Source organism: Oncorhynchus clarkii, chromosome 4, assembly GCF_045791955.1.
Source record: "Oncorhynchus clarkii lewisi isolate Uvic-CL-2024 chromosome 4, UVic_Ocla_1.0, whole genome shotgun sequence".
NCBI lineage: Eukaryota > Metazoa > Chordata > Actinopteri > Salmoniformes > Salmonidae > Oncorhynchus > Oncorhynchus clarkii.
The window spans coordinates 82988345-83015335 of record NC_092150.1 but is presented as its reverse complement, the minus strand read 5'-3'; the positions used below and the strand labels follow the sequence as shown (position 1 = coordinate 83015335).

The following is a 26991-nucleotide window of genomic DNA, read 5'->3' as shown; positions in this document are numbered from 1 at the left end:
CAGACTCTGAGACAGACAGTACCCCTGTCCGTCAGGAGGCCCACCGCTCTGCGTCTCATGCTGTGTTCATGTGCTATCAGAATGATCAGAAGTAATCAGACGCATCCAGACTTGGAGCTTCTGAAGTCCAAAACAATACAAAATGGCCTTCCAAGTGTTACTCGGATAGCGTTGTTGTACCCCGCTTCCCTGTTAGACACGAGTTTCCTAGTTCTGAGTAACACATGAACGCAGCATCAGTGTGTCTGTCCCAGGTAAGCCAGCGAAGCCGAGGGTCAAGGGCATTATGACACGTGTGTGTGTGTGTGTGTGTGTGTGTGTGTGTGTGTGTGAATGACCCAAGCAAAGCATCAAAACCTTTACTAACTGTGGGAAAGATGCTGTACATAGAAAGCATAACACAAACTATCATATTAACACATCATATTAACACCCCCATAACTGTCTAACCCTGTTTGATCTGTAGATGATGGTAACCTGTAGGCCTCAGACTATTCAAACCCTGTTTGATCTGTAGATGATGGTAACCTGTAGGCCTCAGACTATTCTAACCCTGTTTGATCTGTAGATGAGGGTAACCTGTAGGCCTCATAACTGTCTAACACCATTCTAACCCTGTTTGATCTGTAGATGATGGTAACCTGTAGGCCTCAGACCATTCTAACCCTGTTTGATCTGTAGATGATGGTAACCTGTAGGCCTCAGACCATTCTAACCCTGTTTGATCTGTAGATGATGGTAACCTGTAGGCCTCAGACCATTCTAACCCTGTTTGATCTGTAGATGATGGTAACCTGTAGGCCTCAGACCATTCTAACCCTGTTTGATCTGTAGATGATGGTAACCCGTAGGCCTCAGACCATTCTAACCCTGTTTGATCTGTAGATGATGGTAACCTGTAGGCCTCAGACCATTCTAACCCTGTTTGATCTGTAGATGATGGTAACCTGTAGGCCTCATAACTGTCTAACACCATTCTAGCCCTTTTTGATCTGTAGATGATGGTAACCTGTAGGCCTCATAACTGTCTAACACCATTCTAACCCTGTTTGATCTGTAGATGATGGTAACCTGTAGGCCTCAGACCATTCTAACCCTGTTTGATCTGTAGATGATGGTAACCTGTAGGCCGTAGACCCTTCTATCCTTATATACTCTGTAGTATAAGCAATGGGAGTGGAACTATGTGATGGTGACTTCAAATCAAATAAATCAAAATTCAACTCAAATGTTATTTGTCACATGCTCTGAATACCACAGGTGTACACCTTACCACCTTACCATGAAATGCTTACTTACAAGCCCTTAACCAACAATGCAGTTAAAAAAAATTAATAATATTGACTAAATTAACTTAAGTAAAAAATTTAAGAGCAACAATAAAATAACAATAACGAGGCTATATACAGGGGATAAAATGGGGGGGGGGGGGGGGTGGGGGGATTAATGCAAATAGTCTGGGTAGCCATTTGATGAATTGTTCAGTAGTCTTATGGCTTGGGGGTAGAAGCTGTTAAGGAACCTTTTGGACCTAGACTTGGCACTTGGTACTGGGACTCCGAGCCAAACAGACCGCTGGACTCCGAGCCAAACAGACCGCTGGGACTCCGAGCCAAACAGACCGCTGGGACTCCGAGCCAAACAGACCACTGGGACGCCGAGCCAAACAGACCGCTGGGACTCCGAGCCAAACAGACCGCTGGGACGCCGAGCCAAACAGACCGCTGGGACTCCGAACCAAACAGACCGCTGGGACTCCGAGCGGGACGCCGAGCCAAACAGACCGCTGGGCAATCACCCAGCCGAGACAAAAGAGAAGCTTTTACTCTCGTCATCACGGCTCACCAACCAAGGACGGACAATAATGTACTATACACATTACATTTCATTCAACACTTCATAGGAATTAAATGTTTCATTTACTGAACTGATGGTACCTGCATCTGACTTTTATGTTGCTTTCAAGACAACTGGGAACAAAACAAATAATGAGGTCAAATCATGACATCAGTGATCTTCAGGTCAGAAAGACAGAATTCTAGAAAGATGCCAGAGTTTCCGAGTTGGAATTCCGAGTTGGATTTCTTCAGAGTTCCCAGTTGTCTTGAATGGACTGAAGTCGGAAGTCAGAGATTTACGAGTTCCCAGTTGTTTTCAACATGGAATTACTCTCAGTGGAGGGTTGGAGACAGCAGAGAGTTTGTTTCTGATGGTCCCTGCTCTCTCCTTCCTTTCCTCCGGTGAGACTGACCAGAGACAGGGGACACAGTCTTCCACCTGCTCTCTCCTTCCTTTCCTTCGGTGAGACTGACCAGAGACAGGGGACACAGTCTTCCACCTGCTCTCTCCTTCCTTTCCTCCGGTGAGACTGACCAGAGAGAGGGGACACCGTCTTCCACCTGCTCTCTCCTTCCTTTCCTCCGGTGAGACTGACCAGAGAGGGGGGACACCGTCTTCCACCTGCTCTCTCCTTCCTTTCCTCCGGTGAGACTGACCAGAGACAGGAGACACAGTCTTCCACCTGCTCTCTCCTTCCTTTCCTCCGGTGAGACTGACCAGAGACAGGGGACACCGTCTTCCACCTGCTCTCTCCTTCCTTTTCTTCCGGTGAGACTGACCAGAGAGAGGGGACACAGTCTTCCACCTCATGGAGAAACTCGAGTCGCACCGCATCTGCCTCACGCACAAAGTCATGTTGCACCTACGACCAGAGAAAGTTACATTTTCCTCAATATTAAAATAGATACAATGCTTATAATAATACAAATGCAGGGCTATCCATACACATAGCTACTCATTCATTGCAGCTGCAGAGCGAGGGGAAGTAGGGGGAAATCGCCTTTTATGTTTTGTAATAGATTTGAATAAAAACAGTGTTGACAGTGCTAAAATGAACTTAAACATGAACTCACTCTTTAAAACATCAGCGCTTTGCTGTATTCTTGGACAGTCTCTCTGTAGTCTTGGTTTTAAAAAATGATGAAATATTACGTAGGCTAGAATGAAACTTTACTGTGGCTGGGGTCGTGAAAGCTCGTAGGCACGGTGATTTGAGCTATCCGATTGGCCAGCAGTAGGCAAACTCAATTTAGCTAGAGTTCTCCAGGTCCACTGGGGAGGAGTTTGTCTTTTTAGACAAATGAAATGGTGGGAAATATGAACACTTTGCTTCCCCGATTCGCAGGGATTCTGAATTAACTGCACCTACCGCCAACAGCAAAACATTTAAATAAAAGGAGAGCAAGCTTTGATCATTGGCTTTTCTACAGAAATGTTTGGTGATCGACTAGGAATGCCTTGAAGATTGACTGGTTGGTGACCACTGGTCTAAGGTGTCTGGGATGATGGAGTTGATGTGTGCCATAACCAGCCTTTCTAGGCTTCATGATTACAGATGTAAGTTCTACAGGGCGGTAGCCATTGTGGCAGGTAGCCTCAGAGTTCTTGGGAATAGGAATGATGGTGGTCAGCTTGAGACGTGGGGATTACAGAATGGGACAAGGAAAGGATGAAATTAACCGTAAATATGCCTGCAAGCTGTTCTGTGCGTGCTCTGAGAACACTCCGCGGCCATGCGAACGTTGACCTGATTCAAAAACCTCACTCACGTCTGCTTTGGAGAGCGAGATCACCCAGTCCTCTGGGTTGGTGGGGGCCCTTATGCACGGCTTGGTGTTGTTTTTTGTTGAAGCAAGCATAAAATGCATTGAATTGGTCTGGTAGAGAGGCATCATTGGGCAGGTCACGGCTGGGTCTAACCAGTAATGGACTGTAGCCCTAGCGCCAACCTCAATGTGAATCCAGGGCTTTTGATTGGGGAAGCAGCGAACCTTAACTGTTGGGGACAACGTTGGCGATGCATTTCTTAATGAAGCAGGTGACAGAGGTGGTTAGCTCGTCGACACTGTCAAAGGAGTACAGGAACATATTCCAGTCAGTGCTAGCAAAGCAGTCCTGTAGCAAAGCCTCCGATTCGGAAGACCATTTCTCTACGGAGAGCGTCATGGGTAATTCCTGTTTGAGCTTCTGCTGAGCAACTGAGCTAGAAAGGATCACCGGCATACGCAGACAGATATAATACTGGACAGACTTATCCACTTTACACAGCTACTGTAGCAACGACCGCAATCATTGGACTACACCCACAACATAGAGAGAGATCTATCCTACAGACACTACTGTACGGACAGTGTATCGCTGTTCAAGGCTACGTAGCAACGACCGCAGTACAGTGTGTTACATACTAGGAAGGATGCTGATCTAGCCTACTATGGCTGATATGGATGGATGTGTGTGGATGTATATGGATGGATGTGGATGTGTGTGTGATGTGTGTGTGATGTGTGTGTGATGTGTATGGATGTGTGTGTGATGTGTGTGTGTGATGTGTGTGGATGTGTGTGTGATGTGTGTGTGTGTGATGTGTGTGGATGTGTGTGTGATGTGTGTGGATGTGTGTGTGATGTGTATGGATGTGTGTGTGACGTGTGTGATGTGTGTGATGTGTATGGATGTGTGTGTGATGTGTATGGATGTGTGTGTGATGTGTATGGATGTGTGTGTGATGTGTATGGATGTGTGTGTGATGTGTGTGGATGTGTGTGTGATGTGTATGGATGTGTGTGATGTGTGTGTGATGTGTGTGTGATGTGTATGGATGTGTGTGTGTGGATGTGTGTGTGATGTGTATGGATGTGTGTGTGACGTGTGTGATGTGTGTGATGTGTATGGATGTGTGTGTGATGTGTATGGATGTGTGTGTGATGTGTATGGATGTGTGTGTGATGTGTATGGATGTGTGTGTGATGTGTGTGGATGTGTGTGTGATGTGTATGGATGTGTGTGATGTGTGTGTGATGTGTATGGATGTGTGTGGATGTGTGTGTGATGTGTATGGATGTGTGTGTGATGTGTGTGTGATGTGTATGGATGTGTATGGATGTGTGTGTGATGTGTGTGTGATGTGTGTGTGATGTGTATGGATGTGTGTGTGATGTGTATGGATGTGTGTGTGATGTGTGTGTGATGTGTATGGATGTGTGTGTGATGTGTATGGATGTGTGTGTGGATGTGTGTGTGATGTGTTTGTGATGTGTGTGTGTGATGTGTATGGATGTGTGTGTGATGTGTGTGTGATGTGTGTGTGGATACAGCATATTTTTATTTAACCAATAAGAACTAATTCTTATTACAACGACGGCCTGGCAAGAGGCAAAACGGCGCCTGTGGTGACGAGAGCTGGGATGACAAACACAACAACAATGTATGTCAAAACGGACAACACAGACAGAAGACACTGGCAACCGCACAAATACAACAGCAAACAAATAGAGTGTGTGTGTGTGAAGTAAAAACAATATGCTTCCTTACATAAGGCAACACAAACTAGTGCCATCGGGTGACAACTAGAAACAGCAACATGTCTCAACAACTTGTTCATCTATTTGTCCTTTGACCTCCTCCAGGGACACCAGGTCCCGGGGGTTGTAGGTTGGCTTGGAGGGAATTCCAAACACCAGGGGGCTGAGTAACAGAAGGACCGTTTTCCATGTTTGGGACTGTTAGCATAAAACAAGATTGAGATCGGAGCTTGAATGTGTTTCCATTTCTATCTAGAAGAGAAGCAGTTTTCCTGAAATGGCCTTATAAATAAGAATGTAGCAGTGTTTGAGTCCGAGTGATGCTAGTGATGTCCTCACAACAACACTGTAGAGATCGCATTGGACAATGTGCATGAATGTGTATACAGTGTTATGTGTGTGTTTAAAATGTTAAAAAATACCAGCCTAGGAACAGTGGGTTATTCTGCCTTGTTCAGGGGCAGAATGACAGATTTTTACCTTGTCAGCTCTGGGATTTGATCTTGCAACCTTCAGGTTACGAGTCCAACACTCTAACCACTAGGCTACCTGCCGCACCGTGTGCTAACAGTGTGTGTGTTGTGTGTGCATACAGAATGTATAAGTGTATAAGCGTGTATGTGTGTTAACACTGTGTGTGTTGTGTGTTCTTACAGAATGTATAAGTGTGTAGGTGTGCATGTGTGAATGTGTGCGTGTGTGCATGTGCGCGTGTGCATGTGTGTGTGTGTGTATGCGCTTGCCTGAGCTACACCCTTCCCTTGGCCATATCTCTTCTAAGGGGGATGGAGATAGAGGTCAAGGGCTCAAGGCGGTGATTTGTTTATAACAGTCTTCTCAGAGTGATTCACTTTACATATTCCAGTGAAGGAGGAGGAGAGACGTCTTGCCTTGGCTCCAATGGTATACATTTGTATTTATTATGGATCCCCATTAGCTGCTGCCAAGGCAGGAATGAAGGCATTTAATACCATTTTAAATACATTACAATACTTTCATTACAGAACTCACAACACACTAAGTGTGTGCCCTCAGGCCCATACCCCACTACCACATATCTACAACACAAAATCCATGTGTACGTGTGTGTATAGTGTGTATGTTATCATGTGTGTGTATGCATGTGTCTGTGCCTATGTCTGTGTTACTTCACAGTCCCCACTGTTCCATAAGGTGTATTTTTTAAAATCTAAATCTGATTCTACTGCTTGCATCAGTTACTTGATGTGGAATAGAGTTCCATGTAGTCATGACTATGTAGTACTGTGTGCCTCCCATGGTCTGTTCTGGACTTTGGGATTGTGAAGAGACCTCTGGTGGCATGTCTTGTGGGGTATGCATGGGTGTCAGAGCTATGTGCTAGTTGTTTAAACAGACAGCTCAGTGCATTCAACATGTCAATACCCCTCACAAATACAAGCAGTGATGAAGTCAATCTCTCCTCTACTTTGAGCCAGGAGAGATTGACATGCATATGATTAATGTTTGCGCTCTGTGTACATTCAAGGTCCAGCCGTGCTGCCCTGTTCTGAGCCAATTGCAATTTTCCTAAGTCCTTTTTTTGTGGCACCTGATCAAACAACTGATCAGGAGTCTAGGTGCGAAACTAGAGCCTGTAGGACCTGCCTTGTTGGTAGTGCTGTTAAGAAGGCAGAGTAGTGCTTTAATATGGACAGACTTCTCTCCATCTTAGCTACTGTTGTATCAAAATGTTTTGACCATGACAGTTTACAATCCAGGGTTACTCCAAGCATTTTAGTCACCTCAACTTGCTCAATTTCCACATTATTAATTACAAGATTTAGTTGAGGTTTAGGGTTTAGTGAAATATTTGTCCCAAATACAATGCTTTTAGTTTTTGAAATATTTAGGACTAATGTATTCCTTGCCACCCATTCTGAAACTAATTTCAGTTGCTGTAGTAGCTGCTGTGTATAGTGTTGAGTCATCCACATACATAGACACACTGACTTTACTCAAAGCACTGACTTTACTCAAAGCACTGACTTTACTCAAAGCACTGACTTTACTCAACTAATATGTTGTTCGTAAAGCTTGAAAAGGTAAGGAGCCTAGACAGCTGCCCTGGGGAATTCCTGATTCTACATGGATTATGTTCAAGAGGCTTCCATTAAAGAACACCCTCTGTGTTCTGTTAGACATGTACGTAACTCTTAATCCACAATATAGCAGGGGGTGTAAAGCCATAACACATACGTTTTTCCAGCAGCAGACTATGATCAATAATGTCAAAAGCCACACTGAAGTCTAACAAAACAGCCACCCCAATCTTTTTATCACCAATTTCTCTCAGCCAATCATCAGTAATTTGTGGAAGTGCTGAGCTTGTTGAGTACCCTTCGCTATAAGAGTGCTGAAAGTCTGTTGTCAATTTGTTTACAGTAAAATAACATTGAATCTGGTCAAACACAATTTTTTCAAACTACTAAGGTTTGGCAACCGGCTGATTGGTCGGCTATTTGAGCCAGTAAAGGGGGCTTTGCTATCCTTAGGTAGCGAAACTCTCCTTCCAGACTCACATTAAACATCTCCAATCCAAAATTAAATCTAGAATCGGCTTCCTATTTCGCAACAAAGCATCCTTCACTCATTCTGCCTAACAAACCCTTGTAAAACTGACCATCCTACCGATCCTTGACTTCGGCGATGTCATTTACAAATTAGCCTCCAACACTCTACTCAGCAAATTGGATGTAGTCTATCACAGTGCCATCCGTTTTGTCACCAAAGCCCCATATACTACCCACGACTGCGACCTGTATGCTCTCATTGGCTGGCCCTCGCTTCATATTCGTCCCCAAACCCACTGGCTCCAGGTAATTTCTAAGTCTTTGCTAGGTAAAGCCCTGCCTTATCTCTGCTCACTGGTCACCATAGCAGCACAAACCCGTAGCATGCGCTCCAGCAGGTATATTTCACTGGTCATCCCCAAAACCAACTCCTCCTTTCCTTCCAGTTCTCTGCTGCCAATGACTGGAATGAATTGCAAAAATCACTGAAGCTGGAGACATATCTCCCTCACTAACTTTAAGCAGCAGCTTACAGATCATTGCACCTGTACACAGCCCATCTGTAAATAGCCCACCCAACTACCTCATCCCCATATTGTTATTTATTTGCTCCTTTGCACCCCCAGTATCTCTACTTGCACATTCATCTTCTGCACATCTATCACTCCAGTGTTAATGCTAAATTGTAATTATTTTGCCTATTTATTGCCTTACCTCCCTAATCTTACTACATTAACACACACTGTATATAGATTTTTCTATTGCTTTATTGACTGTACGTTTGTTTATCCCATGTGTAACTCTGTGTTGTTTGTGTTGCACTGCTTTGCTTTATCTTGGACAGGTCGCAGTTGTAAATGAGAACTTGTTCTCAACTGGTCTACCTGGTTAAATAAAGGTGAAATATATATATTTTTTAAAGCCTGAGGGGACACACTTTCTAGTAGGCTTCAAGTGAAAATATGGCAAATAGGAGTGGCAATATCGTCTGCTATTATCCTCAGTAATTTTCCATCCAAGTTGTCAGACCTCGGTGGTTTGTCATTGTCGATAGACAACAATACATTTTTCACCTCTTCCATAGTCACTTTACGGAATTCAAAATTACAATTCTTGTCTTTCATAATTTGGTCAGATATACTTGGATGTGTAGTGTTAGCATTTGTTGCTGGCATGTCATGCCTAAGTTTGCTAATCCTGCTGTCATGCCCTGACCTTAGAGATCCTTTATTCTCTATTTTGGTTAGGTTGGGGTGTGACTAGGGTGGGCATTCTAGTTTATTTATTTATAGGTTGGCTTGGTATGGTTCCCAATCAGAGTCTATTGTTGTCTCTGATTGGGGATCATATTTAGGCAGCTTTTTCCCACCTGTTTGGTGTGGGATCTTGTCTATGTATAGTTGCCTGCGAGCACTACATCAGCTTCACGTTCCGTTTTTGCGCTTCATTGTTTTCTGTGAGTTTCATTTAAATAAACATGTGGAACTCTACGCACGCTGCGCCTTGGTCCATTTATTCCAGCGTTCGTGACACTTGCCAATGAAAAAAATAACTAAAGTAGTTGGCAATATCAGTCGGTTATGTAATGAATGAGCCATCCGATTCAATGAATGATGGAGCTGAGTTTGCCTTTTTTCCCAAAATGTAATTCAAGGTGCTCCAAAGCTTTATACTATTATTCTTTGTCATTTATCTTTGTTTCCTAGTGTAGTTTCTTCTTTTTATTCCGTTTCATGCTTTCTTAATTTGCAGAACATGTTGCCAATAGGTTGTGCAGCCAGACTTATTTGCTTCATCCCTCTCAACCATACAATGTTTCAATTCCATATCAATCCACAGGGATTTGACCGTTTTTACAGTCCTTTTCTTAATGGGTGCATGCTTATTAGTAACTGGAATAAGCAATTTCATAAATGTGTCAAGTACAGTGTCTGTTTGCTCCTAATTACACACCATGGACCAACAGATATTATTTACATCAACAACATACAGTAGGAATCACTACAAAACTTCTTGCATGACCTCTTATACACTATATTAGGCCCAGCCTTTGGAACTTTGGTTTTCCTAGATATGGCTACTATATTGTGATCACTACATCCGATGGATCTGGATACAGCTTTCAAGCACATTTCTGCAGCATTAGTAAAGATGTTTTTTTATTTTATTTAACCAGGCAAGTCAGTTAAGAACAAATTCTTATTTTCAATGACGACCTAGGAACAGTGGGTTAACTGCCTGTTCAGGGGCAGAACGACAGATTTGTACCTTGTCAACTCGGGGATTTGAACTTGCAACCTTCCGGTTACTAACCACTAGGCTACCCTGCCGCTCCATGTGCCCCATGTGATCAATACATGTTGAAGATGTCATTCCTGTGCTGTTTTTAACTACCCTGGTAGGTTGACTGATAACCTGAACCAGGTTGCATGCATTGGTTACAGTTTGAAGATTTATCTTGAGTGGGCAGCCTGATGAAAGTCAGTCGATATTTAAATCACTCAATATACCTCACTGTTGATATTACATACATTATCAAGTATTTTACACGTTATCCAGATACGGACTGTTCCACCACTGGCATGTCTGTAAATGTTATAACCTTGTATTGCTACCACTGTATCATCAAATGCTTTGTTTAAGTGAGTTTCAGAGATGAATGTCATCTGTTACTAACAAGTTATGAATTTCATGAACCTTGTTTCTTAAGCTACATATGTTAACGTGGGTTATTTTGAGGACTTTTCTGGGACGCTTGCTTGTTTTCATTGCTTTACTGGGAAGCTTAGCAGAAGTAGATATGATGATGTTCTTTATGTTAGTGCAGGGTGAGCTGCACAGAGTGAACTTCCTACTAGAGCACACCGCCTCAGTGCTAACAGTATAACTCTGGTTCATAGACACATGATTACTGCATACAATAGCTGTAGGATCAGCAGAGGCATTCAGGCCAGTTAAAGGGACATACATTAGGTTACTTACATTGTGTCTACTGATGCCCCTGGTGTAATGTACAATTGGTAAAGCATAATGATGACTCAGCGGCACAATGGTAGGGATTAACTGAGCTGGACTTGGGTCATTGATAAGTCATTGTCTCAACACAGCCTTATAATGCTGTGAAAGGATCCAGGAACCCAAATGATTTGGGTGGATCCCATCCTCCTTATAAAACATGTTCTGTTTCCAAAAGGTATCGACATTGTCAACTAAAGTTACACCCAATGAGCTGCAATAATCACGTGGCCAGTTGTGAAGAGAGAATCCTGCTAAAGAGTTCAATGCCACGATTCAGAGATGGCAGAGGGCCAGATATGATGGGACTTTTATTAGTGTTTAGGAGAGAGTCAATCAGCTCTTTGAAATCCAGTTTCAACTGTTCAGAGCTGATGTCATTAAAACCCACATGGACTGCGATAGAATCGATGTCCATGTGCTAGCGTAATACATTCAGGAGCAGCTTAGTAATGTCATTTACACGTGCTCCGGGATAGGACATTGTTTTTGCACCAGGTACAGTCACATATCTTAACATGGAGCTGCGAAATCCCGGCTGGTGAGAAGGACGAGGAAATCCGGCCACTCCCACGCTTCACAGGATGGTGCCTCCGACAGATGGAGATGCCCCACTCGATACAGAGCAGGATGGAAGGTTGCCGACGTCAACTTCAAAATCATAGGGGAAGGAGTAGGCACAGCGGCCGCAGACACAGTTACCCCTAGCGATAAAGGTGCAGGGAGATCAAGCTCCAGGGCGTCTACACTATTTGTTGTTTGTATCTGCTCCGGGCCTCTCGTTGGGAGTGTAGGCTGCTTTGCGACAGGTCGCTGTCTTCGGCTTCCACAGCTTGTGACATGCGACCATCGTTGGTTTTAAAATTTTAAAAGGCTAATTGATCATTAGAAAACCCTTTTGCAATTATGTTAGCACAGCTGAAATCTGTTGTTCTGATTAAAGAAGCAATAAAACTGTCATTTTTTAGACTATTTGAGTATCTGGAGCATTAACATTTGTGGGTTCGATTACAGGCTCAAAATGGCCAGAAACAAATACCTTTCTTCTGAAACTCATCAGTCTTTTCTTGTTCTGAGAAATGAAGGCTATTCCATGTTATAAATTGACAAGAAACTGTAGATCTCGTACAACGCTGTGTACTACTCCCTTCACAGAACAGCGCAAACTGGCTCTAACCAGAATAGAAAGAGGAGTGGGAGGCCCCGGTGCACAACTGAGCAAGAAGACAAGTATATTAGAGTGTCTAGCTTGAGAAACAGACGCCTCAACTGGCAGCTTCATCAAATAGTACCCGCAAAACACCAGTCTCAACATCAACAGTGAAGAGGCGACTCCGGGATGCTGGCCTTCTAGGCGAGACAGAGACAGAGAGTGAGAGCGAGAGAGAGAGAGAGAAGGTGAGCGAGTGAGAGACATATATAGAGAGAGAAAAAAGAGAGAACAGTGACACAGGGATTAAAAAAGAAAGAAAGAGACAGAGAGACAGAAGAAGAGAGAGAGAAAGAGATAGAGAGAGAGCCAGAGATCAGGGTCAAACAGACCCCGCCTCCACACACACACACACACACACTCCCACATGCTTCATTAATCCAAACTCAACCACTATGTAACTGCACTACATGCTCACTAGAGTGGAAGGGTACAACTACACTAGCATCACAGTCAGAGTGTGTGTGTGTGTTACTCTGTCTGGTAGCAGTGTGTGTGCCTGGTAGCAGTGTGTGCCTGGTAGCAGTGTGTGCCTGGTAGCAGTGTGTGCCTGGTAGCAGTGTGTGCCTGGTAGCAGTGTGTGCCTGGTAGCAGTGTGTGCCTGGTAGCAGTAGTGTGCCTGGTAGCAGTAGTGTGCCTGGTAGCAGTAGTGTGCCTGGTAGCAGTAGTGTGCCTGGTAGCAGTAGTGTGCCTGGTAGCAGTGTGCCTGGTAGCAGTGTGTGCCTGGTAGCAGTGTGTGCCTGGTAGCAGTGTGCCTGGTAGCAGTGAGACAGTCTGTCCATGTGTGTGTCTGTCTGTGTTAATTTTCATGTTGTGTTATTTGTGTGCATTACAAGTTTGTGTGTGTCTGCTCCTGGGCTGTGCAGACAGACAGCTTTGGACATTGGAGCCGTGCGTCTGGGTGCCTCTCTCTTTGGTGTGTGTGTGTCTGGTCTGGAGGAGGAGCAGCAGAGGGTATTTCCGCTTCAAATTAAGACTTGTGAGAACATGTGGTGAGAGGCGCACACACACACACACACACACACACACACACACACACACACACACACACACACACACACACACACACACACACACACACACACACACACACACACACACACACACACACAGTCGCGCTGACTCATGTGGGGGATAAAGAAACTCCTGACAGAGAGGCAGCAACTCAAACTGGGTCATTAACAAAAGGGCTTTAGTTTAGTGATGTAGAGTACTAGGCCTCGTACTGCAGTGGTACTAGTAACATAGAGACAGCAGCACCATGGCTACTCCTTACATTACACGTCCGCTATACAGAACATATAGAACACAAGTTATACAATAACACCACTGAAGATAAGAGGATCGGAGCACAGCTTTCTCTAGACTCTACATCCTTACATACAGAGAACAAGACTCTATACTCTAGAATCAACAACAACCCCAGGTTACTGTAAGTAGGTGGAGTCAATCTTCTTGGAACTTTTGGACATGGAATCATCTCAGTTTTCATTGTTGCTAAGCAACATAGCAACAATGAAAACTGAGATGATTCTAAGTACGCATCTGCTTATGACACCAACAAAACTTTGTAAATTCATTGTAAATTAAAAACACAGACATTGAGTCACTTCTCACGGTATATTCATCCTCAGGTCTCCACAGTGTACCATTCTAAGACACCAGTACATAAAGACCATGGACAGCCTGACTGAACCTGTAAAGCTGCAGTAGCAGATCTATGTACACTGTATATATAGACTGAGTATGCAAAACAAACATTAAAGGCACCTGCTCATTCCATGACAGACTGACCAGGTGAAAGCTATGATCCCTTATTGATGTCACTTGTTAAAATCACTTCAATCAGTGTAGATGAAGGGGAGGGGACAGGTTAAAGATGGATTTTTAAGCCTTGAGACAGTTGAGACATGGATTGTGTATGTGTGCCGTTCAGAGCGTGAATTGGCTAGACAAAATATTGAAGTTCCTTTGAACGAGGTTTAACGAGTAGGTGCCAGGCTCATCAGTTTGTGTCAAGAACTGCAACGTTGCTGGACGTTTCACGCTCAACAGTTTCCAGTGTGTATTTAGAATTGTCCACCACCCAAAGGTCATCCAGCCAACTTGATACAATTTTTGGAAACACTGGAGTCAACATGGGCCAGCATCCCTGTGGAAACACTTTCAACACCTTGTAGAGTCCATGCCCTGACGATTTGAGGCTGCACTGTGCGATCCTAATGTTTGGTATACTCAGTGTATATATGGGTCGCTCTCCTTCAGCCATTCCCATAGAAACCTCTGGTCTATTCTCATGACACTTTCCCAGGAGACAAGACAGATGAGGTGAGAGATTGGATAGATAGAGAGAGATACATAGAGGAATATAGGGAGAGAGACATACATAGAGAGAAATAGAGGGAGCGAGAGAGAGCGATATATAGAGAGAAATAGAGAGAGAGAGAGAAATAGAGAGAGAGGGAGAAATAGAGGTAGAGAGAAATAGAGAGGGAGAGAGATTGTGACAGATAGAGAGTAATAGACCGATAGAGAGATAGCCCTTGAATTGAAATTGAAAATTGAATTGAGATAGAGAAAGAGAACTAGAGAAAGAGAGAGAACGAGAGAGAGACTGACTGCATCTCTGAATGTTAGACCTGCAGGAGAGACTGGAGTGGGTTAACTTAGGCAGGGGATGGTGAAGGGTCTGTGTGTGTGTGTGTGTGTGTGTGTGTGTGTGTGTGTGTGTGTGTGTGTGTGTGTGTGTGTGAGAGAGTGCTGGGTCTATTCAATATAATTCCATTCAAACGATTACCAACTTGACCCAAGCAAACAAGCATAAATCACACAACCGTTACCATACTAGTCACAGCAGGTTCTCCTCCACACACAACCGTTACCATACTAGTTACAGCAGGTTCTCCTCCACACACAACCGTTACCATACTAGTTACAGCAGGTTCTCCTCCACACACAACCGTTACCATACTAGTTACAGCAGGTTCTCCTCCACACACAACCGTTACCATACTAGTTACAGCAGGTTCTCCTCCACACACAACCGTTACCATACTAGTTACAGCAGGTTCTCCTCCACACACAACCGTTACCATACTAGTTACAGCAGGTTCTCCTCCACACACAACCGTTACCATACTAGTTACAGCAGGTTCTCCTCCACACACAACCGTTACCATACTAGTCACAGCAGGTTCTCCTCCACACACAACCGTTACCATACTAGTTACAGCAGGTTCTCCTCCACACACAACCGTTACCATACTAGTTACAGCAGGTTCTCCTCCACACACAACCGTTACCATACTAGTTACAGCAGGTTCTCCTCCACACACAACCGTTACCATACTAGTTACAGCAGGTTCTCCTCCACACACAACCGTTACCATACTAGTTACAGCAGGTTATCCTCCACACACAACCGTTACCATACTAGTTACAGCAGGTTCTCCTCCACACACAACCGTTACCATACTAGTTACAGCAGGTTCTCCTCCACACACAACCGTTACCATACTAGTTACAGCAGGTTCTCCTCCACACACAACCGTTACCATACTAGTTACAGCAGGTTCTCCTCCACACACAACCGTTACCATACTAGTCACAGCAGGTTCTCCTCCACACACAACCGTTACCATACTAGTTACAGCAGGTTCTCCTCCACACACAACCGTTACCATACTAGTCACAGCAGGTTCTCCTCCACACACAACCGTTACCATACTAGCCACAGCAGGTTCTCCTCCACACACAAGCACACACTTTGGTTTGTCATAGCACAGTGATGATAGACACGGAAGAAAACACTGCTGCAGAAAAATGCTGTCTGTGTGTGTGTGTGTGTGTGTGTGGCCTTACTTTGGGCGTGGGGCAGGAGGCGGTAGAGAGCCGCGAGGTGGCCTGGGCGCGGGGCGACTCAGAGGGCGTGGTGCTCAGAGAGCCTGTGTCTCTGGGGAGGACCTGGACACCCCTGGAGATGATGGAGTCTGGGATCTATCCAAACACACACACACACACACACACACACACACACACACACACACACACACACACACACACAGAGAGAGAGAGAAAATAGCACTGACACTGACTGCAGAATATGTACTATAGATAACACACTAACACCCTTTAAAAGGGACAATCTGCAACTGACTGCTTTGTTACCGTGTCAACTGCAGATGCCCCTTTAACTTTGACTGTCTGCACTATAGCACAGCATCTTGTGCCTTATTGTCACATAGACAGTGCATATTTAACTGTCTGCACTATAGCACAGCATCTTGTGCCTTATTGTCACATAGACAGTGCATATTTGACTGTCTGCACTATAGCACAGCATCTTGTAGTTTATTGTCACATAGACAGTGCATATTTAACTGTCTGCACTATAGCACAGTATCTTGTAGTTTATTGTCACATAGACAGTGCATATTTAACTGTCTGAACTATAGCACAGCATCTTGTGCCTTATTGTCACATAGACAGTGCATATTTGACTGTCTGCACTATAGCACAGCATCTTGTAGTTTATTGTCACATAGACAGTGCATATTTAACTGTCTGCACTATAGCACAGCATCTTGTGCCTTATTGTCACATAGACAGTGCATATTTAACTGTCTGCACTATAGCACAGCATCTTGTGCCTTATTGTCACATAGACAGTGCATATTTGACTGTCTGCACTATAGCACAGCATCTTGTAGTTTATTGTCACATTGACAGTGCATATTTAACTGTCTGCACTATAGCACAGCATCTTGTGCCTTATTGTCACATAGACAGTGCATATTTAACTGTCTGCACTATAGCACAGCATCTTGTAGTTTATTGTCACATAGACAGTGCATATTTAACTGTCTGCACTATAGCACAGCATCTTGTGCCTTATTGTCACATAGACAGTGCATATTTAACTGTCTGCACTATAGCACAGCATCTTGTGCCTTATTGTCACATAGACAGTGCATATTTAACTGTCTGCACTATAGCACAGCATCTTGTAGTTTATTGTCACATAGACAGTGCATATTTAACTGTCTGCACTATAGCACAGCATCTTGTAGTTTATTGTCACATAGACAGTGCATATTTAACTGTCTGCACTATAGCACAGCATCTTGTAGTTTATTGTCACATAGACAGTGCATATTTAACTGTCTGCACTATAGCACAGCATCTTGTAGTTTATTGTCACATAGACAGTGCATATTTAACTGTCTGCACTATAGCACAGCATCTTGTAGTTTATTGTCACATAGACAGTGCATATTTGACTGTCTGCACTATAGCACAGCATCTTGTAGTTTATTGTCACTTAGACAGTGCATATTTGACTGTCTGCACTATAGCACAGCATCTTGTAGTTTATTGTCACTTAGACAGTGCATATGTAACTGTCTGCACTATAGCACAGCATATTGTAGTTTATTGTCACATAGACAGTGCATATTTAACTGTCTGCACTATAGCACAGCATCTTGTGCCTTATTGTCACATAGACAGTGCATATTTGACTGGCAGAATGAATGACGGCAGACAGTGGTAACAAACTCTAAGCCTAACCCTCCTTTCTAAACCAAACCTTTATTCATTTCAAACCCTATGCCTAAACAAAACATATAATTACAGCAGTGGAATATACAGTTCCTTTTTATACCACATGCTTTCCAAACAGACAGATCCTGTAGTTCTCTTAAAAACCTCTTAAATATAAAAAGTCCCCATATTTGGGGCACTTTTTTATTTTTTTATTCAATTCAGTCTGGTATGAGTACGGTATCTGCAAAAGCAGGGTCGTCTTGTAAGAGTCAATCCCCTTTATCATGACATGGTGGAGGCATGCACAACTTACTTCCAGCCTGCTCAAATTCTATCTATAGATGAGCGCATGGTTGCCTCAAAGGCTCCAATTGGCTTGAAGCAATATATGAATAATAAGCCGACCAAATGGGGCTACAAGCTCTTTGTGCCGATTCAGCCTGCCTACACGTGGAACTTTTTCATCTATGAAGGCAAGGCGATCACACCCACTGGGAAGGGCCTTAGTTAAGACTGTCATGCAGCTGATGGACTTCCCTTTACTTGGCAGTGGGTACAAGCTCTTTGTGAACCATTTTTATACTAGTCCCATGCTTTTCATAGACCTCCTTGGAAAATAAAATGGGGGCTTGTGGCACAATTCATTCTAAGAGAATCAGTTTCCCCAAAACCAAGGTAAACGACATGACAAAGACAGCGGAGAGGGGGACCCTACGTTGCATCAGGACTGACACGCTGCTTTTTGTGATATGGAAGGACACTAGGGAAGTAACCATGCTCACCACACAGCATAAGGCATTCAATAACGACCATGTCTCAAGGAGGGTGAAAAATGACATTGGGGCACGGGTGAGGAAGAACGTCCCCATTTTAAAAAAGCGTCCTTTCAACCTCTCCAAAGTGTCTTCATGTTGTAATTGCCACAGTGTCTCCTGACCCCTTCTGTCTCAGCCTCCAGTATTTATGCTGCAGTAGTTTGTGTCGGGGGCTAGGGTAAGTTTGTTATATCTGGAGTACTTTTCCTGTCTTATCCGGTGTCCTGTGTGAATTTAAGTATGCTCTCTCTAATTCTCTCTTTCTTTCTCTCTCTCGGAGGACCTGAGCCATAGGACCATGCCTCAGGACTACCTGGCATGATGACTCCTTGCTGTCCCCAGTCCACCTGGCCGTGCTGCTGCTCCAGTTTCAACTGTTCTGCCTGGGATTATTATTATTAGACCATGCTGGTCATTTATGAACATTTGAACATCTTGGCCATGTTCTGTTATAATCTCCACCCGGCACAGCCAGAAGAGGACTGGCCACCCCACATAGCCTGGTTCCTCTCTAGGTTTCTTTCTAGGTTTTGGCCATTCTAGGGAGTTTTTCCTAGCCACTGTGCTTCTACACCTGCATTGCTTGCTGTTTGAGGTTTTAGGCTGGGTTTCTGTACAGCACTTTGAGACATCAGCTGATGTACGAAGGGCTATATAAATACATTTTATTTTGATTTGATTTAGAGATTGTGAATATGTAATAGAACTGGAATTATCACATTTACAGACATATGCCACTTTGGGGAGGTTTAGGGACACTTGGAATCTTCCTGTGACCACACCTGACACCACTTATTAAAACATCTACCCATGTCCAGTTGTTAGGTCTATCAATCCCATTTTTTTCTGATATTGTTCACATGTTGTGGAAGACATGCGTTTCATTCCAAATATACCAAGATTTTGCATGTCAGAACGATGTAATTACACACGAATAGCAGTTCTTTTGGGTATGTCTATTTAGGTGGATATCTACATTTTGCCATTACATTTAAGAGGTTAACCAAGAGCTACTGAGACACTTCTAAATGTGATGATAGTACACTAATGAATGAATAATGAATGAACCTGGGTAATATGGATGGTACGATACTATTTCCAGGATGACATGGGGATAGATTATAGATCACAGAGATGAATCACATCTACATGCAATGTATCTAGGGTTTCCTGGACACAGATTAAGCCTAGTCCCGGATAGTGCTTTTTTATTCTGGATGTTTAATCTGGGTCTGGGAAATTGCCCCATGGACTCTTACCAATGAAAGTCCATGATAGGACAATGATAAAAAATGGAGGGATGGAGCCGGAACTGGACCACACAGACGTTACCATGACAACATGGCCACAGCGGTATAGGTCCACTCTGATCTTGGACAGGACAGAACAATGGAAATGGACAACAGTCACTTCAATGGACAATGAATGACACACACACACACACACACACACACACACACACACACACACACACAAAAACACACACACGTCCATCTGAAAAAAAATGCATATTTCACAGATTTTACCGACAGACATGGGGTTGTTACAAGTGTAGAGAATAATAATGAGCATGGTGGTTGTATGAAATATGGCATGGCGAGTTGTTTAATATGAAATATGTAGATACACTATATATACAAAAGTATGTGGACACCCCTTCAAATTAGTGGGTTCGGCTATTTCAGCCACACCCGTTACTGATAGGTGTATAAAATCTAGCTGCCCCGGTCAACTATAAGTTATTTTTGTGAGGTTTTCAACACTCACTACTAAACTGCTTCTGGAAGCAACGTCAGCACAAGAACTGTTTGTCGGGAGCTTCATGGAATGGGTTTCCATGGCCGAGCAGCCGCATACAAACCTAAGATCACCATCACGACGCAATGCCAAGCGTCGGCTTGGAGTGGTGTAAAGCTCTTCGCCATTGGACTCTGGAGAAGTGGAAAAGCATTCTCTGGAGTGATGAATCACGCTTAACCATCTGGCAGACCGACGGCCAAATCTGGGTTTGGTGGATGCCAGGAGAATGCTATCTGTGCCAATGCATAGTGCCAACTGTAAAGTTTGGTGGATGGGGAATAATGGTCTGGGGCTGTTTACCATGGTTCAGGCTAGGCCCCTTACTTCCAGTGAAGGGAAATCTTAATGCTACAGCATACAATGACATTCCAAACGATTTGTGGCAACAGTTGGGGCAGGCCCTTTCCTGTTTCAACATGACAATGCCCCCGTGCACAAAGCGAGGTCCATACAGAAATGGTTTGTAGAGATCGGTGTGGAAGAACTTGACTGGCCTGCACAGAGCCCTGACCTCACAGAGCCCTGACCTCAACCCCATCAAACACCTTTGGAATGAATTGGAACGCCTAATGTGAGCTAATCGTAATCTCCCAACATCAGTGCCCGACCTCACTAACGCTCGTGGCTGAATGGAAGCAAGTCCCCGCAGCAATGTTCCAACATCTAGTGGAAAGCCTTCCCAGTAGAGTGGAGGCTGTTATAGCAGCAAAGGGTGGACCAACTCCATTTTAATGTCCATGATTTTGGAATGAGATGTTCGATGAGCAGGTGTCCACATACTTTTGGTCATGTAGTGTACATACATCCCGATTGTCCACCCTTTTCTCACTGTGTTCACTTGTACACATTGAGTCATGGATTTATGGTTGAAACTCCCTCTCTAGCCAATGCTTAGACCAATCCAATGCTTTGAAATGAAGGAGAAGAATAGTGGAAGTGTACACAATGGAAGAAGAGAGGAAAATAGTGGAGAATGGGAACATAAACATTGCACCACCCTTAAAGTTCAGATCCCAGTCCTGTCAGGAAAACCTTCCTGCTACGTTCCCTTACCTCCCCATTGGTTACCTTAGCGGCGATGGAGGCTGCGGTGATGTGCGAGGACGAGGAGTCCTCGGTGGACGCCACACCACTGTCTTTCTTGTCATCGTCCTCCTCCTCACACTGTACGCCCTTGTCCTCAGTCTGCCGCCGCGGCGAGCTATTGGGGGGCGGCGATAGGGGCGGCGGGGGCGAAGGCAGGTCCTCTAGCTCGTCCACCGCCTCCTTCATCTTGACCACGGCGTCCCGTAGCAGGTCGATAGCGTGGGGCAGCGCGGGCAGGATGAACTGGAAACACTCCTGTTGCAGGAGGTTAGAGGTCAGGATGAGAGTTAATACAGCAGGATGAACTGGAAACACTCCTGTTGGAGGAGGTTAGAGGTCAGGGTGAGAGTTAATACAGCAGGATGAACTGGAAACTCCTATTGGAGGAGAGGGGAGGGCCAGAAGTTAGAGGTCAGGAAGATAGAGGGAGAGTTAGGGGTTATTACAGCAGGTCAATGGCATGATAGTAGGGTAACAATCTCAGTTCCGTCCTGCCTATGGCTCAGACTCTTAGCCAGTGGTATTCAATGTCGGGGTCGACAAATAAAAAACTTACAATTAATAAAAATATTATGAGTGAAAATTATTTTATTGGACAATATACAGTACATTCGATTTGGAGATAAGTTGAAAAATACAATAATAAAATGAATATTGAGTAAATATATTTATTGGTTCTCATAATTTTGATGAGTGATGCAAATAAGGATTTGAAGGTTATTTATTGATGTGAAAATGTAACTGTTCTGATTTTAAGGTTGTGTCATTACATTTGGAAAAAAAATGTGGTCCCCATAAATTCTGGCGGAGAAAATGAGGTCCCCATAAATTCTGGCAGAGAAAATGAGGTCCCCCCCTGAAGAAGTTTTAATAGCACTGCTGTAAGGTCATCTTGCCTCTTGTTCATAGAGAGCTAGCAAGCTCATGTTGTGAGTTCAATTCCCACTGGGATCATATGCACATGTTAAATCCATGTGGATAAAAGCCTCTGCTAAGTGGTACATGAAGTCGGTATCATACGTACACCCCCCTTGGATCTGGGCACCTGCCCACCCGTCCAGCATCACTCCTCTGGACGGTTCTGACCTAGAATATGTGGACAACTACAAATACCTAGGTGTCTGGTTAGACTGTAAACTCTCCTTCCAGACTCACATTAAGCATCTCCAATCCAAATCTAGAATCGGCTTCCTATTTCGCAACAAAGCATCCTTCACTCATGCTGCCAAACATACCCTCGTAAAACTGACCTTCCTACGATCCTGTTTAATTGCTAGAACCCAGAGACGTATGGATAAACCGCTTCTCCAATCTTTTTGGCTCTACAACAAAGAACAAACAGCAAAAACATATACATGATCAAATACAAATCTTAGAATCAAATTCTAAAGACTACCAGAACCCACTGGATTCTCCAATTACCTTGAATGAACTACAGGACAAAATACAAACGCTCCAACCCCAAAAGGCCTGTGGTGTTGATGGTATCCTAAATGAAATTCTAAAATATAACAGACCACAAATTCCAATTGGCTATCCTTAAATCCTCAGCTCTGGCATATTCCCCAATATTTGGAACCAATGACTGATCACCCCAATTCACAAAAGTAGAGACACATTTGAACTCAATAACTACCATGGTATATGTGTCAACAGCAACCTTGGGCAAATCCTCTTCATTATCATTAACATCAGACTCATATATTTATTCAGTGAAAACAATGTACTGAGCACGTCAAATTGGCTTCTTAACAAATACCATACGACAGACCACCTATTCACCCTGCACACCCTAATTGATAAAACAAAGCAAAGGCAAAGTCTTCTCATGCTTTGTTGATTTAAAAAAAGCTTTTGACTCAATTTGGCATGAGGGTCTGTTATACAACTTGATAGAAAGTCGTGTTGGAGGAAAAACATACGACATTATAAAATCCATGTACACAAACAAGTGTGCAGTTAAAATTGGCCCCCCCAAAAAAATTATTCCCACAGGGCGGTGGGGTGAGACAGGGAGACAGCTTAAGCCCCACCATCTTCAACATATATATAAAACGAATTGGTGAGGGCACCTGAACAGTCTGCAGCACCCGGCCTCACCCTACTAGAATCTGAAGTCAAATGTCTACTATTTGTGATTGATCTGGTGCTTCTGTCCCCAACCAAGGAGGGCCAACAGCAGCACCTAGATCTTCTGCACTGATTCTGTCAGACCTGGTCCCTGATAGTAAATCTCAGTAAGATTCAAATAATGGTGCTCCAAAAAAGGTCCAGTCGCCAGCACCACAAACACAAATTCCATCTAGACACCGTTGCCCTAGAGCACACAAAAAACTATACATACCTTGGCCGAAACATCGGCGCCACAGGCAACTTCCACAAAGCTGTGAACGATCTGAGAGACAAGAAGGGCCTTCTATGCCATCAAAAGGAACATACAATTTGACATACCAATACTTTAATCAGTTATAGAACCTTCATGGTTGTGAGGTCTGGGGATTGCACACCATCTCCCCAAAAATCACAAAATGGAACAAACACCAAATTGAGACTGCATGCAGAATTCTGCAAAAATATCCTCAAAGTACAATGTAAAACACCAAATAATGCATGCAGAGCAGAATTAGGCCGATACCCGCTAATTATCAAAATCCAGAAAAGAGCCGTTCAATTCTACAACTACCTAAAAGGAAGTGATTCCCAAACCTTCCATAACAAAGCCATCACCTACAGAGAGATGAACCTGGAGAAGAGTCCCCTAAGCAAGCTGGTCCTGGGGCTCTGTTCACAAACACACCCCAACGAGCCCCAGGACTGCAACACAATTACACCCACCAAATCATGAGAAAACAGAGCAAACTAGAATGCTATTTGGCCCTAAACAGATAGTACACAGTGGCAGAATACCTGACCACTGTGACTGACTCAAACTTAAGGAAAGCTTGGACTATGTACAGACTCAGTGAGCATAGCCTTCTTATTGAGAAAGGCCACCGTAGGCAGACCTGGCTCTCAAGAGAAGACAGGCTATGTGCTCACTGCCCACAAAATGAGGTGGAAACTGAGCTGCACTTCCTAACCTCCTGCCAAATGTATGACCATATTAGAGACACATATTTCCCTCAGATTACACAGATCCACAAAGAATTCTAAAATAAATCACATTTTGATAAACTCCCATATCTACTGGGTGAAATACCACAGTGTGCCTTCACAGCAACAAGATGTGTGACCTGTTGCCACAAGAAAAGGGCAACCAGTGAAGAACAAACACCATTGCAAATACAACCCATATTTATGTTACATTTCCCTTTTGTACTTTAACTATTTGCACATTGTTACAACACTGTATATAGACATGACATTTTAAATGTCTTTATTCTTTTGCAACTATTGTGAGTGTAATGTTTACTGTTCATTTTATTATAGTTCATTTCACTTTTGTTTATTATCTATTTCACTTACTTTGGCAATGTAAACATATGTTTCACATGCCAATAAAATTGTTAGATTGAATTGAGTGAGAGAGTGAGAGAGTGAGTGAGTGGGAGTGAGTGAGTGAGTGAGTGGGAGTGAGTGAGTGAGTGAGTGGGAGTGAGTGAGTGAGTGAGTGGGAGTGAGTGAGTGAGTGAGTGAGTGGGAGTGAGTGAGTGAGTGAGTGAGTGGGAGTGAGTGAGTGAGTGGGAGTGAGTGAGTGAGTGGGAGTGAGTGAGTGAGTGAGTGGGAGTGAGTGAGTGAGTGAGTGAGTGGGAGTGAGTGAGTGAGTGAGTGGGAGTGAGTGAGTGAGTGATGAATGGGAGAATGAAAATAAAACAAATAAAAAAAGAGACGACTGGAGACAGGACCACTAGATCAGACACCCCAAAGGGCTTGATCTCATGCCACAGAGCCCAGCCCACCCGACTCTGTCCCCTCGGCCCCGACTCTGTCCCCTCGGCCCCGACTCTGTCCCCTCGGCCCCGACTCTGTCCCCTCGGCCCCGACTCTGTCCCCTCGGCCCCGACTCTGTCCTCTCGGCCCCGACTCTGTCCCCTCGGCCCCGACTCTGTCCCCTCGGCCCCGACTCTGTCCTCTCGGCCCCGACTCTGTCCCCTCGGCCCCGACTCTGTCCCCTCGGCCCCGACTCTGTCCCCTCGGCCCCGACTCTGTCCCCTCGGCCCCGACTCTGTCCTCAGCCCTGACTCTGTCCTCAGCCCTGACTCTGTCCTCAGCCCTCCCAGTTTCCCCTGTCTTTATGATGTGGGATCAGAGATAATAAAAGTGGGTGATGGGCCGTTCATACAGTTATGTTTGACTGGGGGCCTGATGGGGGAGACACTAATATGGCACCAGATGGGAAGAGGGGGCGTAATTGATTAAAATAAATAATAAAATTCATCAGTAGAAATGCCTCAGTAATGAGACAGAGACAGATGTGGGGTCAGCGGAGAGAGAGGGGACAGAGAAGAGAGAGAGGAGATAGAGAGAGGGAGACAGACAGACAGATGGCGAGGTAGCGGGTAGAGCAGTCTAGCGGTGCAAGTACACGCGGGCGCGTGGGAACACACGCAGTAGCCACGCACGCCCAAAAGCATGCAAGGACACAAAAGTGATCTGCTCATGGTGTGCATTGTGTGTGTGCTGTATTCGGGTACAATCTCAGTGCACATTTTCCCAAGAGTTAAGAGACTAACTACTCAGTCACAATGACACTGATCAAAGTAAATGTGAGAGTGCTGATCTACACCGGGGGACACCTGATCCTAGATCAGCACTCCTACTCTGAGATGCCCTGTGGATAAGGGCCCTGAAACACTGATATGAGTACAGGTGTTATGGTACAGTATAATTCAACGCCTTTTCATCAGGATTGTTAATTAAAACAATAAAACTGCATAACACATTTATTTGTTATTTTTTTGTAGAGCGAGTCTCTATATATTTTACAATTAGATAAGGAGTTTTGTGCTTGAAGAAGGATTGTTTTTGTTAGATTCAATTTGATAATGTTCACCTGCTCATTAGTTAGCTAGCTAACGTTAGCATGCTAGCGAGCGAGGCAGTCACACACTTCATATGAAACGAATGGGGTGGCAAGTGCAGCACAATGCACATAACACTAAATACTTTACTAAATACTTTACTAAATACTTTACTAAATACTTTACTAAATACTTTACCAATGCTTTTCCAGCAAGATGACGAATAAATCATTTAATGAACTCTCAATTAACACATACTGCCGGTGCCAGTTAGCTTGCTAGCTAATGTTAGCTAAATGTTTACTATCACAACAAAGCTAATCAAATCAAATTTTGTTTGTCACATACACATGGTTAGCAGATACTAATGACAGCTAACAGGCAGCTGCTTCATTTGAAAAGCAAATCCATTGCGATTTAATTATAATGTTGCGACGCTAGTTATCTAGTTGTGGCCATGTAGTTAGTACTACACATTCTAGCAAGCTAGCAAAAACATTAGTGCAGCTTGCTAGTTAGGTTAAATTAGCTACAGCAGGCACAAGTCAAACAAGCTACTGCCTTGTGGCCTGGAGTGCAAATCAGAATTAGAACTGTTCTATGTGAACAACAAAGTTAACTGCAGAGGTGCAAAGTACCAGTCAGATGTTTCATTGTGTCTGGCCCTTT

At 44.0% G+C, this 26991-nt stretch overlaps 1 protein-coding gene across 7 annotated transcripts in view; it reads right to left on the bottom strand.

The window, feature by feature from the left end:
• Positions 1–26991, bottom strand: part of LOC139407371 (gephyrin) — a 154522-nt gene that overhangs the window by 39660 nt on the left and 87871 nt on the right. For 5 of the 7 annotated variants that reach the window (XM_071151091.1, XM_071151092.1, XM_071151094.1 and 2 more), the window contains exons 7-8: positions 21329–21616; positions 15978–16112 (exon numbers count right to left, since the gene is read on the bottom strand). In XM_071151091.1, coding sequence (XP_071007192.1) covers positions 15978–16112; positions 21329–21616 — 423 coding nt within the window. The remainder of the gene's footprint in view (positions 1–15977; positions 16113–21328; positions 21617–26991) is intronic. The other 2 variants (XM_071151093.1, XM_071151097.1) reach the window with 1 other exon arrangement.